The following is a 16,878-nucleotide window of genomic DNA, read 5'->3' on the forward strand; positions in this document are numbered from 1 at the left end:
ACAATTATTTTTTTTTACAGAAATTCTGAGATGAAAGATATTACCCAAATTTCTGTAACCAGAGAAACTACTCTAGCAGTGATTGAAAAACCTACCATAGAAATTATCTGAAAATGGTCAACAGTATGTGTTAATATGGTGAATATACGAACAACTGCATGAAATCTAAAACTATCTCAATTTCAAATTTAAAAAAAATTGTTAATGATTGCTCAATAATCTTGTGTCATGTATGCATTTCCCTATGTTGCTCATTGAGGACATTAATTATAATTGTAAACATACTTATTTTCATGACTGTATAATCTTTTCCAGCATTCTTTTGCACTAGCCTTGCTCCATATGTTAATGAAAATGAACAGTTGTCTGATATGTGTAATAAAGCATGTGATGGATTGACTTTGTTCTTTTTTGTGTGATTTAATGATCATACTATCACAGCTTGGGGAGGGGGGTAGATTTTTATTGATGTAGTGCATATGTAGTAGTACATTTAAAGTAATTCAAAATTACAAAATTGTAGTGCAACTAAGGGTAAGATTATCTTTGGTAAATTAATGGAAAATGCAAATCAAATTTCAGTATTAAAGTCTGTAATTTAACATGAAAATAATAATACTTAGTGCTGAGATCAAAAATTCACTGTCTAACAAAAACTAAATTCACAGTTTCCATCCAACTCAAAATTAAATGTGATGAATGCTGATTTATTTTGATTTTCTTTTCAGTATCTAACACTTTGTGGGGGGGGGGGGGATCTTTCATTTATTTGCTGAAAGAAATTTTCATATAACAGTAACATCAAGTAACATGTACAATAGGCATTTTATTGTGTAATTATAGATACATGTATCAGACAACAAAAACATATGGGGCTCTTTAAACCCCTCTTCTTACAGTCCCTGAAACGTTCTACTTTCCCATTTTTCCGTTCGCTCACCGTTCGTTCACCGTTCGTTCAGCGTGCGTTCACCGTTCGTTCACCGTGCGTTCACCGTTCGCTCTCCGTTCACAGTTTTGCGTTCAGCGTTCACCGTGCGCTCGCGTTCACCGTTCACGAAGCGTTCACCGTTCGCTCTTCGTTCGTTCACTTTGCGTTCACCTTGCGTTCAGCGTTCACTTATCGTTCAGTCTCCAGTGTCATTCGGAACTCCGAAGTGAAAGGACTTATCTTTTTTATGTAAGGATTTACAGGTTTTGAATTTAATAAATAACATACCGTGTTTAAAGAATCATTATTTCATGGGAAAAAATTATCTACAATATTTATTTTTATTATTCTAATTTAGCTGTTAGGTTATTTATAAAATTTATCTGGAAAATAAATGTCGTTATAAGTGCATGTATGTACCTATGTAGAACGATGCTGAAAAATTAAATTTAAATACGGGCAAAATAGTGATACTTCAAGCACTGCAACATTTTGTTGTTATGTTAAAGACGACAAATCGTTAATGGATAGATAATAATCGAAGTCAATTAATTTACCAACTGTAGCAAAAATACGAAAATATTTATTTCTATCACATTTTTTTTCAAATAATACAGAAATACATGTTAGAACTTGTTCTGAGAATGATAAACAGTACTGCGGATATCCAATTAATTAAATATCTTTAGAGCGAATTAAATTGATAGTGTGGTTAAAAAAAAATGTTTGTTTAAAATGTTATACATTAAAGAATTTTTTCCTACTTTGCATATATAAAGTCTTTAATTAGAGAGAGAGAAATGCCTTTATAACATGATTATCATTTATATAACCAAGGTGATTCTCCAGTAATGATATTTTTCACCGTAACTTTATATGTTTGTCATTCAATATTATTAAGAGCCCCCCCCCCCCTTTCCCCTAAATCGATTACTTAGTTAGTATTTCCAGTATATTTTAATTAACATTTAAAAAGAAGTTAATGCGTTTTGTAGCACAAAAATTTCAGTCTCAAAACAAACGGCATCTAAACAGAGTCATTAAACAATAGTAGTTCAAAATATACATGTGCCGGCGGTGATATTTTAAATTGGCAGGGAGTATGTTTCAAATTCAAGAGGCTTAATTATTCCAAGTATTTATTCCTAATGTATTTTATTCATTTATTTATTTATCTATTTTTTAGAAATGTTGGAATCAGATCTAGAAATAATAAGAAAAATGTTCAGTAAAACTTCTTGGAAATACTAACACTTTGCCTTCGGTGAGACGAGATTTTCACACCTGCACAGTGTCGAATGATTTTGATTGACAGGTCAAGCACGTGGACTTCGTGAGAACTTGAAGCAGGAAAATATAAACCGATTATGACTGTAAAACAAATGGATTTGTTGATAAAAAAATGGTTACTTTCACTGCCTGATATATTTAGAAAAAATTTAGAATTTTTGTTTGATATAGGTACAAACATTTGAGGAAGGGGGGGGGGGGGCTAAAACCGAATCTCTCTCTTTCTCTCTCACTCTCTCTCTCTCTCATTTGTCTATTTAATAAAAACAATGACAACATATTACTTAAATATCAAGTTGTGAAAATTTAATATATAACAAATATGACTGCCTCTTTGTATCATCTTGTCCGAGTATAATTACGGCCGGGAAATGTCTACAGATAGATGTAGAAGTCTGCTCAATAAATCATCATAAAAAATAAAACTGACACATAAATATATTATTGCATTAAAATTTTAAACTACGAGTGTATTTATGCAATACGTCCACATACCTTTGTAAAATATTTTTTTCTCATTATTTTACACGGAATCGCCTTGTATGGTTGTTACAACCGTTGTAATTCATTCTATAAGTCCGTAGTTTTCTCTTCTAAAATCCACATTATTTGTAATGGTTTTATATATCAAATAAGAATAAACATATTTGTTTTACAACTAGATGAATTTCATCTGTTATACTACAGCGTTCGGTAACAATTACAATGTTTTACAGCGATAAAAATCGTTTTATCAAAAATTTGAATTTAAACATCGTACATATGTGCAGAAAATATTGTAAGAAACTTAAATTAATAATTTTACTTAATGTGCATTTATCATCTTTCTTAGGACAATTTTCATTGATTTGTTTATTTATTTATTTTTTATTTATTTTTTTAGCACCAGGCATTCGAATACAATAGAATAGTTACAATGCAAGGAAAAGATCAGAGGCATTCCGAATAAATCGTTCATCTTGCGTTCACCGTTCGTTCACCGTTCACTTTGCGCTCGCGTTTGCGCTCCGTTCGCGTTCTGCGTTCGCTCACCGTTCAGCGTTCACACATCGTTCACCAAGTTGCGTTCAGCGTTCACACTTCGTTCACTCACCGTTCGCTCTGCGTTCGTTCAGCGTTCGTTCACCGTTCGTTCAGCGTTCGCTCACCGTTCAAGTGGGAAAGTAGAACGTTTCAGGGACTGTAACTATAAACTGAATTTAGGTGTTGTTTTTTTTTTTATCATACATCAATCTTTTGATCTCACACCCCTTACTTTTAAAAAAAATATTAATTTGTAATTTTTCCTTAATGCATCAAAACAGATAATTTTAATAGTGTGCCTATAATGATATTTTAAGATTTTTACTTTTGAAAAAAGCAGGATAAATAGTACTTATTTAGAATAAATCTAAACCAAAGTAAAATTTGAATTGGGATTAATTTAGTTATGCAGAATGAAATGAAATAATAAATGTAAAGATTGGGAAATAATCTTAGGTATATTAATCAAGGTATTACATGTATTACATTACATTCATGATATGTGTTATAAAGCTTATAGTAACAAAGCTAGTGTTATGTCATTCTATTAAAATGGAGGAAAAAAATATTAAATAAAAAAATAATAAATTTGTAAAATGGAAGCACACATTAGCTTTAATATGGTTATTGACATCAAAGATTGGCCTTGACCTCTTACTGACCTTGTCAAATCGAGGTTGACCTCTGATTTTATACTGATTTTCACTAGACACTTCCAGTGTCTTCAAGGCTGTCTTAAGGTAGTCTAGATGCTGGGCTGTCACAGACATCAAACCTGTAAGATTTTATTTCAAAGTGAAATGTTAATTGTGGATGGATCAGCATCATGAGAACTTATAAGAAATGGGGTTAAAATCCTCTGTTACAGTAAAAGAATAATGTGATTAAGTAAACAAGAATTGAAAACTCTGTTCTGGGATATAAAATTTTAGAATTACATGTACATGCCATGTAACATAAAAACAAAGTATTCATACATAAAAAATGTTTCAGAAAATATAGTGTAGTGTAAATGTGATGCAAACACAATACAAGTAATGTACATGTTATATGAATATTACTGTAACAGTATAAATTGTACATATAACTGTAAATAAGTTTCATCCAGTGAACACCATGGCAAACAATACTTGCAGCAGTGTGTGTACACTTGGCTACAGACCTTTGGTCAGTCGGTCAGTGTCATCAAACAATGACCAGCTCCCAGATTGGACCATCCCCATCATATACTGCATCATCACCCCCACAGTAACATCCTCATTACAATTTACCACAAACAGGTTCCTCCCAAACATCTGTCAACAGAGGGCAGTATAGAGAAATCATACATCTGTAAAGGTCCATTCGAGTTTGCACTCTTCTTACAGTACAGTCATAAAATTTACTTTAATATTTATAACACTTTGCCAAATAGCAATTCTGCATTCAACATGTGCAGTTACTAAATTACTATTGTTATTCAGTGGCTCAAGAACTTAAGACTATCTTGCAAAATCAAGCAAAATATTAAATTCTTGTGAATAAAATATGATTTCCTGTACCTTGGCTAGCTCCTTGATTGTCTCTGACTTTCCAACCCCAGAGGGTCCAACTAATGTCCCACAGTGAAAGTTTTTGATGGCCTGAGTAAGAGACAGGAATGCCCGCTCCGTTAGAGGGGTAAGGACGAGGCGATTAGAGGGGCCGTGATACTCGTAGTCGTAACTAAAACTGGTTCCCAGCTGTGTGAGGTAACAGGCACTAAACTGATAATCAGTTGACACTGTTGTTTTTGTCCTTGTCAGTCTGGGAGGTTCTTCTGTAATGAAGAATAAAATAATAAATCATAAAATTGTATAAACTTCTTGTATGCATAGTTATGCTTTTATAATTTTTTCCCATAATATTCACTTCCTCCCTTCCATCACCCACTTTTAAAATTTTATCTTCAACTTCAATATATTCTATGATCACCAAAACTTAGATACATAATACAAAACACAGAAAAAATAAATAAAACACAATTTAAAATTGTAATTTGAGAACAACCTGTCTTATTGAACAAATTCTATGCAGTTGACTGACATTGCTGATGCAGTCCCCCCAAGTTATGAAACAACTTAGACTCAAGTATCTAAACCTTGAAAAGATCAAAACTTTTGTAAGATTTTTTTCACCAAAGTTTATAATTTTGAGTGTCAGTTTACAGTAATTAAGGCTTTTACAGGTGACCAAAATCTTTGACTTCACTACAGCTCTGTTTTATTATCCCAAGACCATATGATTGTAGAATTACTTTAAATGCCCCTAACAATAGGATTGTTACCTAATGTGGGTTCCATACGGATCTTTGTAGCCAAAGACAATCTTTTCTGTTGTGTCCTTGATCTGACAGAAGGAACCGATGGTGATTGACCTTTGACCTCCACAGCTTCTGTCTTAGCCCTTAATACATTCTGTATGTCCATGTGGTAACGCAAAACGCGGAGCCATTCAAAGCCCCCATCTGATACAACTGAACTCTCTAAAATGGCTGTCAAAATTAAAGGAAATATTATTTTTCTAAGTACAATTATAACCAAATGCAAAAATATTATTTAAGTTTTTAATATTGCTGTTTAAATATGAAAACATATTTACTTGTCAAAGACCTTGACATTGGTACTTGTGTCCTTACCTCCAAGTACATCTCTATGGTGACAGCTTTGGTTAATCAATCCACAGAGCAATGTGTGAAGGCGGAGCTTGGTACTGGGCGGGACTTTCCCATTGAAGTTGTAAGTTTCCCTCAGGATATCTGTATACTGGTCCAGTCTTGATTCTAGATTGGTTCTGGAAGATTTTAAAAGATACAGTGATCAAATAAAGAGCTCATTTCTTATCAACACTATTACAAATGTATGATAGCGTCCCGACAATGGTAAAGTCATGACATCTAAATTATAACTGTGGTATGAACTGACAGGTTGACATCTATCAGACATTTTCTAAATTTTCACCTAGAAATGAGATTGATATTTGATTAATTTTATGAGGCCTGTTAACCTGACCATGACCTCGGTCAGACATGACAACCTTGACCTAATTCTGACCTGATAGCTTTGATATCATCTAATGTGCCTCTCTCTAGAGCTTTGTTGACGCTTCGTTCCCACAGTATGGCTTCAGTTACCAGTACACACTGAACCGGGAACCTTAACAACCAGTGTCGGAATGTGTGATGGATCTCCTTGGTCAGATCCTGGTGGGAAGGGATTTCCTGGTCAAGCTTTGAAAGTTCCTCCAGAATGTGTATTGGCTGGCGGGAACCTGAAACATTCAATTTTATAGTCAAGAAATAAGATCCAAAACTTGGTTTTAAATTTATTTTTTCAAAATGAAATGTAAGGTAGAATATCTATTTCAAAGAGATTTTTTTTTCTCACATAGAAATTTTACGTAAAATTCATTTCTATAATTGGAAATTTCTAGATCTGTCTTTGCTTAGACATGCATACAGTATAACATCAAATTAACTGCTTGTTTTATCAACATTTTGAAAGAAATAAATTTCCAAATCCACCCACAATACCCCCTTACCCTCCTCCATGCGTGTCTGTACACAGGCCTGCATTATCATGGCTGTAGTGTTCTTCATCACATTCTCCAGGGCCTTCAGCCACTTTGATGCCTTAGGAAAGGCCTGAACACGTACCACAAGTTCTATTTCCTCGCCCAGGATTCCCTTCAAGCCTGTTACCTGGAGTTTGTCAGCTAAAAAAGTATTATAAAATGGTTATAAAATCACTGCAGTGTATGGATCCTTAGCATTGTAAATGTACCATTTTCATACTTTGAGAGTGTACAAAGTATTTTAAAATCAAATAATACACATACCATTCAGAGCAAAATCTAGGGCAGAATTCATACTGGAGATTCCATCAGGGAGGGCAAAGTTCAAAGTTTCAATTCCAGGGAAACACATCTTAGCAAATGGTAGAAGAGCTTTGGGATTGCGGGAAATACCCAAAAGTATAACTAGATCCTCATCACTGAGGAAATACAAGCGTGGGAATTCCATCCTGCAGTTCTCCAATAGTCCTCTCAGGAATTTCAGGATCTCTTCCTAAAAACATAAAAAACAAAATATTTTAAAATAAGGACTTGCATCAAAATCAGGCATAAGTAATGTTCTAACAATGAAACGTGATTTACAGTAACATTTTTATAGTCTCTCCTCCTCAAAAACAAAATTGGATAAGTCATGGTTATCCTATAAATAGACAGACCTGTTTCTGGTTGAGCTCTAAGAACATGTTTATAAGATAATCCCCCTGAAGTAGGCGGAATCCCTTCTCTCCCCTCTTTCTGCCCACTACAGTTATAACCTTGGAATTATTGGACACGACCCTCATCCAATCCTGCAAAAAGCGAGTAAGAAATGTTGATAGAAGTTATATCGCACATCAGTGGAAATATCAAAGTATTGATAACATGGATTGGATTTATTTGACACAATTAAATCCTGCAAACTAAAAATTTTTATCATCCAATCCTGCAAAAATCAAAGTACAGAAAGTACTGACTGGTGGACTGTTTTGATAAAATTTCCTTCTTACCTGGTAAAAATCAAAGTCATGAAAATGTGAGCTTATAATATATTATAAGGATACAAGGTTCATTAAAAGCTGCAGAAAAACAAAAAACTTTAAGTACTGTGTTGACTTTTTAGACACACCTAGTCATGCACTTTTTTAATCACTCAGTCTGGTTAATGTTTTTAGGTAACATAGAGTTGCATGCAATCATTAATCGATTGTTTGCAAAAATGGATCATTACATCAAATAAAGCCATGTAAACTTACCTTAAATTTAGTATGCACATTTTCAAATTTAAAGGCTGGTCCATTGAATTTCTTGTACATTTCTGGTCGCTCAAAGATTTTGAGAAGGTACAGCCACTAAAACAATCAGATTGCAGCAGGATGAAATGGTAGCAATTTTAATTATTCTACTTTACAGAAGATAATACCAACATAGTAAAGCCATCTTTTATCCCATTACAATGACCAAATTCTGATTTCAAGGTTATGCAGGAAAAAAACAATAGGATAATATTATTTTCAAATAAGTACTTTTTTCTGACACTGAAACCACAGCTCTGTTATTTCCTCCACTTGCTGAAGAGCACTATCCCAGAATTCCACTTCCTGTCTCATATCTCCCAGATATGGTGATTGCAGCATAGAACAGATATTGATACGGGAATCCTGAAATCATAATATTCAGTACATCAAATAATACTGTGACGGGTGGAAATAACTGGCAGTGATCATTTATCATCTCTTTCAATTCACTATGAAAATGAAAAAAACTAAAGGCTTACAAGGCACTTGACCCCTGTTTTGCAAAGTTTTCTTTTTAAAAATTCCGAACAATTCTCATTGTAAGCATCTGATTTAATTTAGTCTTTATGTCATGTTTGTAAAATAATGTAAAAAGAGAAAAGTGTCATTCTACCTCCAGCTGATATTTGAGTTCATCTACTTCGATAAGGATAAAGAAATCATCTTGAGTGACATCAAGCCCCTGGGAGGGTCCTGTCTGAGCTGCGGCCCTTTCCTGACGGTATTTTTCTAGTTTGGTTCGACGACGAGGACTGCTTGATCTCTTTGGGGGTTCTATGAATAGACGTAAGGACTTCGTTAGCCAATAAGCTAAAAATAAATGAGTACCCAATTCTTTCTGTTTCAATAACATTCATAAAAAACAATTCCAGTATTAAGAGGACATAAAAAATAAATGTGTTTGTACAATTATAATGCTCACCGTAAACCAACAATTTAGTTCAGTATATAAATAACTTTTGTGTTATTTCACAGTATACCTTCAATTAACAAATAAATGTACGATGTATCCACTTCTGTAAAGACTAAAAGCTTCCAGGAAATCAAATATTCAAACTCTAGGTTATGAAATAAAACATACAAAAAAAGAGGATAACTCAAACTACAAATCAAAGTGACAAAAATGTTTTGTGTGAAAGAAAATCATTTAAATGCAGAAAAAAAGCATAAAGACTACTATGAAAAATAATAGCAAAATTGCAAAAAAAGCTAGAACATCCAACATTCTATTATCTTACGAGAACAATTGTTAAGGTCAAAGAAAATATCTTCATATGAATTTTCTTGCATGTCCTCATGCAAATCCAAGCCTGAAAATCAACAAAGATCCTTGAAAGAGAAAATAAAAATAAGGAAAGCTTATAATTCTGTAAAAGTTTCCAGCTTCTCTTTTTAGTTTATATGTAGTCAAGAAATTAAAACTCTTATTCTTCTGTTAAGCTTGCAGAATAAATATTTCTGTAAGCATGAGATTGACAGACATTTCAATAATTAAATTACATGAATGGAATCTGAAACTTTTTCTGAAGGGTTATGGGCTCTAAAGTTGGAGTAATTAATTATATATACCCCCAGACCTGTCATCCTTTTTGATGTCAGATTTATTCAATGCAACTCATTTGATGTACATGTATTTGAGAAAATGACCAAATCAACATTAAAGTGTGAAATCATTATATTTTGTTTAACCACAGCAAAAAAGTAAAGATCTTATTAGTTAATAAAGTTTTTGAAGCTTTTGAACATTTAACGATACTAAATAGGACGTTGGGACCAATATTCTACATATCTGTATCTGACAAGTTTATTATCAGTAAGTTGCACAAAGACTAAATTAAAACATGATTCAGACAAGTTATTGGCCGGGTCATGAATTGTAAATGACCTTTATTACCATCGTGACATGACCCTGGGAGACCACTAAAATTGAAGGTCAAGTATGATCCAGTTATAAATGTTTTAGAAAATTAAAATATCAGAACATTAGTAAGGGAATATTTGTGCCCAGAGATCTGTGATAGCTTGAAAAAGTTTATTATAGGTTAAAACTAACTGAAAATGACACGACAAAAGGTCAATTACTGAGTATGACAATAAGAAAAAATTATGCTCTGTATGGCAAATCAGGGTTATAATTGATATCTAAGAAATAATATTTTTTATTAGTTCACACACTGGTAAAGCTTATAGGAAGGATAAAATTCCTTAAATCAGCTCAATAAAGAATAAAGGTTATAAAGGGATCTCCACACAACTGAATGTGACACACATGACTTATTACCATTCTCCGCCTCCTGAAGCATATGCTTCTCCACTTGTTCTGCATGAAATGACATATTTACATATTCATAGGATGTTAATAAGACAACTGCTATATATATATATATATATTAAGAAATTGTAGATAGCAAGCTAGCTGATTATATCTGTCATAGATTTTCATGCTAGATCAGAATGCCAGTCACGTATTCATACATTGATTGTTAATGCTAATTATAATACTTGTTTAGTATATTTATAGATTAAAGATATGAAATACACTATTAAATGCAATGCATAGCTCGATCTATAGGCATTCAAGTCTAAAAGTATTTCATTCTATGTCTTTATGATAAAAAAATTATCATGCATATTAATTCATAAGAATTAATTATCCATCTCATCTTGCAGCTAGAAAAATTAGATATATGAAGTTAATTAGTTTTGCTAAATGTATAACTATTTTATAAAAAAGCAGACTATACATTAAGCATCATTAACATATAAGAGATATAATTTTTCGACAAGTGGGGGGAGGGAGGGGGAACCAGTTATCTCCCCTTGTGATGAAAAGAGGACGCTGCTAACCTTTGCTGGTGATGACACTATCTGGAATATGCTTGGCCAGTTTGAACTCTTGTTCCTCCCAGAATTTGCTGATCTGATTAATTCGAAGCTCGAGATCGTACTCAGCTATGGCTCCGAGATAGACCTGATGGATCAGCTCACTGTGCTGCTCGAGGTCATAGGCCAAAAGGTCAGATACTGTGAACTGACGATTAGGGTCATATGGTTCATTCATTCCAACAAATATTGCCTTCCAGTGCCGTTCCTAAAGAGAAAGCATAAATATCTCACTGCAGGAAATATTGATGAAAATCAGCACTTCTACATACTAGAAAGCAGTGTAATACTATAAGTGATGCAGCATTTTCAAAAATCTTTCAAGACTTAAATAAATTAATAATTACATTTTAATAACAGTCTTCTGCATCTTTCACAAAAGACTTGTGAAAATAGCATATAAGATCATTAAATAACTGGAGGTGTAATTTCTGGTTATGTTTTCTGATCAGACATAACTAATGTGTAATTCCAAGAGATGCTGAGACTTTTACCTTTAGGGCATCATTGGCCAGTTTGTGGAGGATGGGGAGGTCTTTCTTGAATTCCCCCAGACAGGTGAACCAATAGCTGAGGACCTGGTCCCCTGGGGGAAGGTAAGGCTTTAACTGACCAGCTGCGGCCTGCCACTCAATCACCTTCTCCAAAACCTTCCGAATGTTCATCTGAAAAAAAAAAAATTTAATTTCATACAATTTTATCCATGATTTCCATATTCCGAGATTTTTCATATTTGATAAAAAAAAATTCAGTACCTATTAATGGTTGTCAACCCTTACTGTCCAGTAATAGCAAGAATTTTTTTCCATTTCAGTTTTAAATACGAATATTCTACCTTCTTAAAGAGCATGATTTTACAATCCTTGATGGCATGCATTGAGACCTCTACATATTTCCACAGCTCCTGTCTGACATCCATTTTGGTGCTGATCTCGCTCAGAAACTCGAGATCGTACGGTTCACCACAGATAGCCTCTCGCCACTTACTGGCATCCTGTAGACCATGCTCCACCTCGTAAAATCTGTCTCGAATCTATTTAAACATTTCATAACAAAATGTTATATTAAATATCACTTAAGTTTTTAAAAAAACAAATTTGAAGTTTTTACTTAAAGAAATTATGAGCACTCAATACATTTATGTCGTATGTTACTTTTCATTTAATGGCCAAGAAGAGGTAATGTGTATGAAAATTTAATACTGAAAATTCAGAATAAATTTATATAAACTACCCACCCTACGCATTTCGATGAGAATTTTGGTGGGATTCTGTGTGGGATCTAGGAACTGTTTAGTGGTGGCCATCTCTGCAAGTTCTAGAGCTTCCTTCTCTAATTTCTGTAAACAGTCAATGATTGTATAAACAAAAAATATCTAACAGAAAGTAACAAATGGGCACCTCCTACATGTATATACACTGGATAATACAATTTTAGTTTTACTGTAAGCAGATGTTTGTCACAGTAAGAAATACTAGGAAAACCATACCTATCATTGTGTATCTTAATCAATATTAGTAAAGTCAAAGAAATTTAGTAAGTGCATGCTTACTGTAATTGTTAAATAAAATGATTGTTACAGTTGATGTAATGTCATGTTAATAAGTTAACGGAAATTGACTAGTATCCACTTAAACATTCATGATTACTGTAAAGAACTTAAAAATATGTAGATGTTTATGTAAGCATTAAAACTATTAATGTTGCAAAAAGAGTGGTACAAGCATTGCCGAAAATTAAAAGTTAAAATTCCCCTTCATCCACAAAAGGTGCACTTAAAAAAAGAAATCACACACTCCATTGCACACAACAATCAAAACACCAACAGCACAGTGCACACATAGCACACAGAGTGCACAAACAGCACACAGGGTGTACCATATAGAGACTGGGGTTTTTTAGTGCTTCTAGTTTCTGCTTGAAGGTTTTGGCTTTTGCCATACGCTGTAGGTGAAGAGAGAACAGTCAGTGCATATAAAGAAGAAATCAATCAATCAATCACACTAAGGAGAAAGGTATTGATCTACAAGGTGCGTGTTCTTTGATATATTAAGCATATACACTGTGATTCAAACCAGGTAACATTGTAAACATATTGATAAGAGCATTACAATGCAGTTCTGAGAAAAATCAATGCAAGTGAATAATTTATGACAAAAGAAGAGGAAAAAAAATCAGTGGGGAAACTAAAGGCTCAAGAATGACATTATAAACAGACATAAAAATTACTAAAATGTAAGTCAGTTTAAATATATACTGAAGACCTATCTTGTTCAAGTCTGTATATCAATTGTGTGCAATAAGGGTACATGTAAAAACTGAACTTTATGTATTTACAAATAACTTTTTGAAACCCATCTACATTGTAGGAAGAAAAAGTACTTTATAAACAATTATTCCTTTAAAAAAAGAATTAAAAAAATCCATATTTACCAGAACACCAATTCGGTTTGTCTTAGGAAGTGAGTAGACACGTTAATACATAAATCAAAATGCTGCAGATTTTTAAGGGAAATAACTCTTAAAACCTTTAAACTTTGTACAATGTTTAATGAAAGTGTTGCATGGAAACTAATATTTCTTTGCACTTTACAACAAAAATATTCTGAAGATAGTTTACTCATTCTAAGTATACACTAAATATTTATGGATCAGAAAAGAAATACAATCATATGTGAAATGTTATATTTTAGAAAAACTGAAAACAAAGCAAAGCTTACAAAGATTAAGCTGGGGATTGGTGGATTGGTGGATAAATTCATCTCTAAGGAGAAAGTGGAACACAGTGGGGGAAATGCATATAAAAATTATATATATATGATCATTATTATAGATACATTGTGGGGTTTCATATAATATCTGTGAGGGTTTCATGTAATAACTCTGGGATATTATGTGATATTTGAGAAGTTTTATGTGATATCTCAGGATATCATGGGATATCTATATGATACCTGGTATTTGTCCTCTAGTTTCTGTGTCATCAGTGGTGTCTGTGTGTTGACAAACTCTGAAGCATCCTGGAGCTGTAGTAAATACGCCTCCCAGGCCGCCTGGACGTCCTCATCAAATTTCTCCTCCTCAGATGTCTGTAACAAACAAGAAAAAAATCAATACAACACAGTCTTATCCATAGAAATTGTGTAAATGTCTATACATGTATACTAACATTTGGACATATAAATCATCCAAAAAATGCATTTCCATTTAGAATACTGTGAAATCATTAACTTTTGTGGGGTTAAATTTTCGTTGTTTTAGAGGTATGAAGAGAACCACAAATTCCTGTCCACCATGAAATGTCATATGACATATACATCATTGTACTCAACAATTTGTTATCCATGGAATTAAATCCCCACAAACCCATATTTTTTTCAAACCATAAAAATTTGTCCCCACAAAAATATCTGATTTTACAGTAAATCCATATTCATCCCACTTACAAAATATTGATCTGACCATCAGTGAAAATTAAATACACTATTAGGTTGATATCTCTTATTTTATATGGCTTCTAAACGCAATAACTGCTTTTTTTCTTTACCTCATATAAAGACTTGATATAGGACACTCTCTGTTGATACTGGGGTCCATTCTTTTTGTATGTCGTATAATTTTTGGCAAAAACAGCAAAGCCTGCCATACTGGAATCTTTCTTCCTCAAATTCTGAAGAATAATACAAGGATACATATAACCATACAACTGTCACTTATAGATAATATCCAGATATCAATTATACAGATATTAATTATACAGATATCAGTTATACAAATCAAAATTAAATATAGATATTCATTATCTATATATATATATAAAATGCTCAGTAATGCACATATACATGTACATGAATATATAATACAGACATCAATTATACATATCTGTATCATATTACAGATATCAATTATTCACATATATATATAAAATAAATGAGTATAGATATCAATGATATAAATATAACAAAGATATCAACTGCACAGATATAATACCTCAAGAACCTCCTTCATCTCATCACAGAATTCCGTGGCCAGTTTTCGCGCCTCGTCGGAGACAAACTTGAGGACGTCGTGGATGATTTGTGATAGACGTGGAATAAGATAGTCGTGTATATTGGAACAGTCCACAAAGAAAATCCCGTTGTCTGTTGTGAAGCTCTTGTCAAAATTACGGACTTTTTCCTGCCATTGTCGCACCTCGATTAATCTTTGCTGTTGATAAAAATATCCAGTGTTGATTAATTCATTAACTTTCACTTTACTAGTTAAACTGATTGAAGTTTGTTTACAATGTATACTTTGTACACGTACCCTGAATTATTCAATGTGATATTATATACTGTATTCAGTGAAATTTTTGCCCCCGTTTTATTTTCGACCCTTTTACCCTACTCATAGGTGGGCGAATTTAAAACGTGGTGAATTCAAAGAACACGGTTTGATTTCTTAAACAGAACTGTGACTGGGCGAATTTAAAAGGGGCAAACTTGCTTGAAAGTGTGAATAAGCGAAAATAACACAGGGCGAAAATAACCTTGTATACAGTATGTTGTAATACATTGCACATTGGGTGTATGTTTTCAATATGGGTTTCAACAATGTAGCATATTAATGCATACAAAACAAGTCAAATACTTGCCTGTTTCCCTACCTCCTATTTTTTTAACATGTGTTTATACAGAAGATTTACAAATACTCAGAGTCATTCCATAATGAACAAAAAATGCCATACATTTTTAGGAAATTAGTCTCACCTCGATTGTAAATGCTGGGGCCCCTCTGTATTCTTTGGGAGAATCACTAGTCCAATTGAGGCAGAATTTATAAATGTCCACAAGCCAGGTGTTCATTTCACAGTAATTATCAATCTCATCCAGGGCACAGTTCAGTATCTCTTCCTCTCGCTTCAAGGCATTCTTGTATTCAGTACTGAAAAAGGAATTTAGTCCCAGTCAGACAGAAACTTATCACACACCATTCAATTTTATGCTGTATAAAGTTTAACATTGCATTAACAGGATTTTTTCAACCGCTGTGCCCTTGTAGTAAGTTAAATGATGGAGATTCATTGAAAATGAAGAACCATTGAATGGCATAATAGCTGAGGAGTTCCCCCCCTCTCTCAATATGAAGGGAGAAGGAACACCCTTACACCTCATTGATCAGTAATTTGCTTTAGACCCAAATGGTGTAGTCTGCTTATCTTCAAAATACTCACATATGACAAATTTTCATATACTTCAACTAATCAAGCTTAACTTCTGAAAAAAATGTGAATTCAAACTAGAAAGCCAAAAAAAATTTATTTCCCATACTCCATTTCCAGTTTTTCCTCCAAGTTAGCCCGAGATAGTGGACTGTACTGTCCCATGAAGCCCTCTCCATACACTACTAATCGATCCCCTCCCTGGACTACCAGGTCAGGGGTTGCGACTCCCAACTCATCTTCATCCTTTGTGGCAGTTGCTTCAAAGCAAAGAGAATATGTAGACAATCACAAAAAAGATTTTAGTCAAAATGAAGAATTGTTTACACTTTTCTTCCTCAGAGACCCTATATTTGGGAAATTGGTACATATCAGATTTTATACATTGTGTAAAGAATACTTAGCCAGCAGGTACTTCATTAACTTTTACTTATAAGAAATAATGACTTCACAAACTTTACATGTACATGTATATGTCTTCTCTGTAGGTAATAACATAGCTATATACATGTACTACATGTTATGCTTGGTTTTCAAGAGAATCAACATGACCTCAAAAATAAACTATACTCCAACATGCTATAATTTTTAAATGCTTATCAATATTTTTTTTTTATTTCATTAATAATGCTCTTTTTTATTGAATTCTTATATTAAAAATCCAAAATTTTCATTTCCAAATT

At 33.1% G+C, this 16,878-nt stretch overlaps 1 protein-coding gene across 1 annotated transcript in view; it reads right to left on the minus strand.

The window, feature by feature from the left end:
- LOC133188417 (dynein heavy chain domain-containing protein 1-like) overlaps positions 1-16,878 on the minus strand; it is a 63,817-nt gene that overhangs the window by 34,872 nt on the left and 12,067 nt on the right. The window contains exons 20-43 of the mRNA XM_061323836.1: positions 16,305-16,455; positions 15,744-15,918; positions 14,983-15,201; positions 14,540-14,662; positions 13,947-14,081; positions 12,871-12,936; positions 12,230-12,331; positions 11,828-12,025; positions 11,487-11,657; positions 10,957-11,200; positions 10,391-10,429; positions 8,723-8,883; positions 8,338-8,472; positions 8,068-8,163; positions 7,492-7,623; positions 7,100-7,328; positions 6,803-6,976; positions 6,316-6,532; positions 5,901-6,055; positions 5,550-5,756; positions 4,786-5,042; positions 4,407-4,539; positions 3,907-4,019; positions 96-107 (exon numbers count right to left, since the gene is read on the minus strand). Coding sequence (XP_061179820.1) covers positions 96-107; positions 3,907-4,019; positions 4,407-4,539; positions 4,786-5,042; positions 5,550-5,756; positions 5,901-6,055; positions 6,316-6,532; positions 6,803-6,976; positions 7,100-7,328; positions 7,492-7,623; positions 8,068-8,163; positions 8,338-8,472; positions 8,723-8,883; positions 10,391-10,429; positions 10,957-11,200; positions 11,487-11,657; positions 11,828-12,025; positions 12,230-12,331; positions 12,871-12,936; positions 13,947-14,081; positions 14,540-14,662; positions 14,983-15,201; positions 15,744-15,918; positions 16,305-16,455 — 3,644 coding nt within the window. The remainder of the gene's footprint in view (positions 1-95; positions 108-3,906; positions 4,020-4,406; positions 4,540-4,785; positions 5,043-5,549; positions 5,757-5,900; positions 6,056-6,315; positions 6,533-6,802; positions 6,977-7,099; positions 7,329-7,491; positions 7,624-8,067; positions 8,164-8,337; positions 8,473-8,722; positions 8,884-10,390; positions 10,430-10,956; positions 11,201-11,486; positions 11,658-11,827; positions 12,026-12,229; positions 12,332-12,870; positions 12,937-13,946; positions 14,082-14,539; positions 14,663-14,982; positions 15,202-15,743; positions 15,919-16,304; positions 16,456-16,878) is intronic.

The sequence above is a fragment of the Saccostrea echinata genome, unplaced genomic scaffold, assembly GCF_033153115.1.
Source record: "Saccostrea echinata isolate AGI-Se365-2 ecotype Australia unplaced genomic scaffold, CSIRO_AGI_Sech_v1 ptg000016l, whole genome shotgun sequence".
Lineage (NCBI taxonomy): Eukaryota > Metazoa > Mollusca > Bivalvia > Ostreida > Ostreidae > Saccostrea > Saccostrea echinata.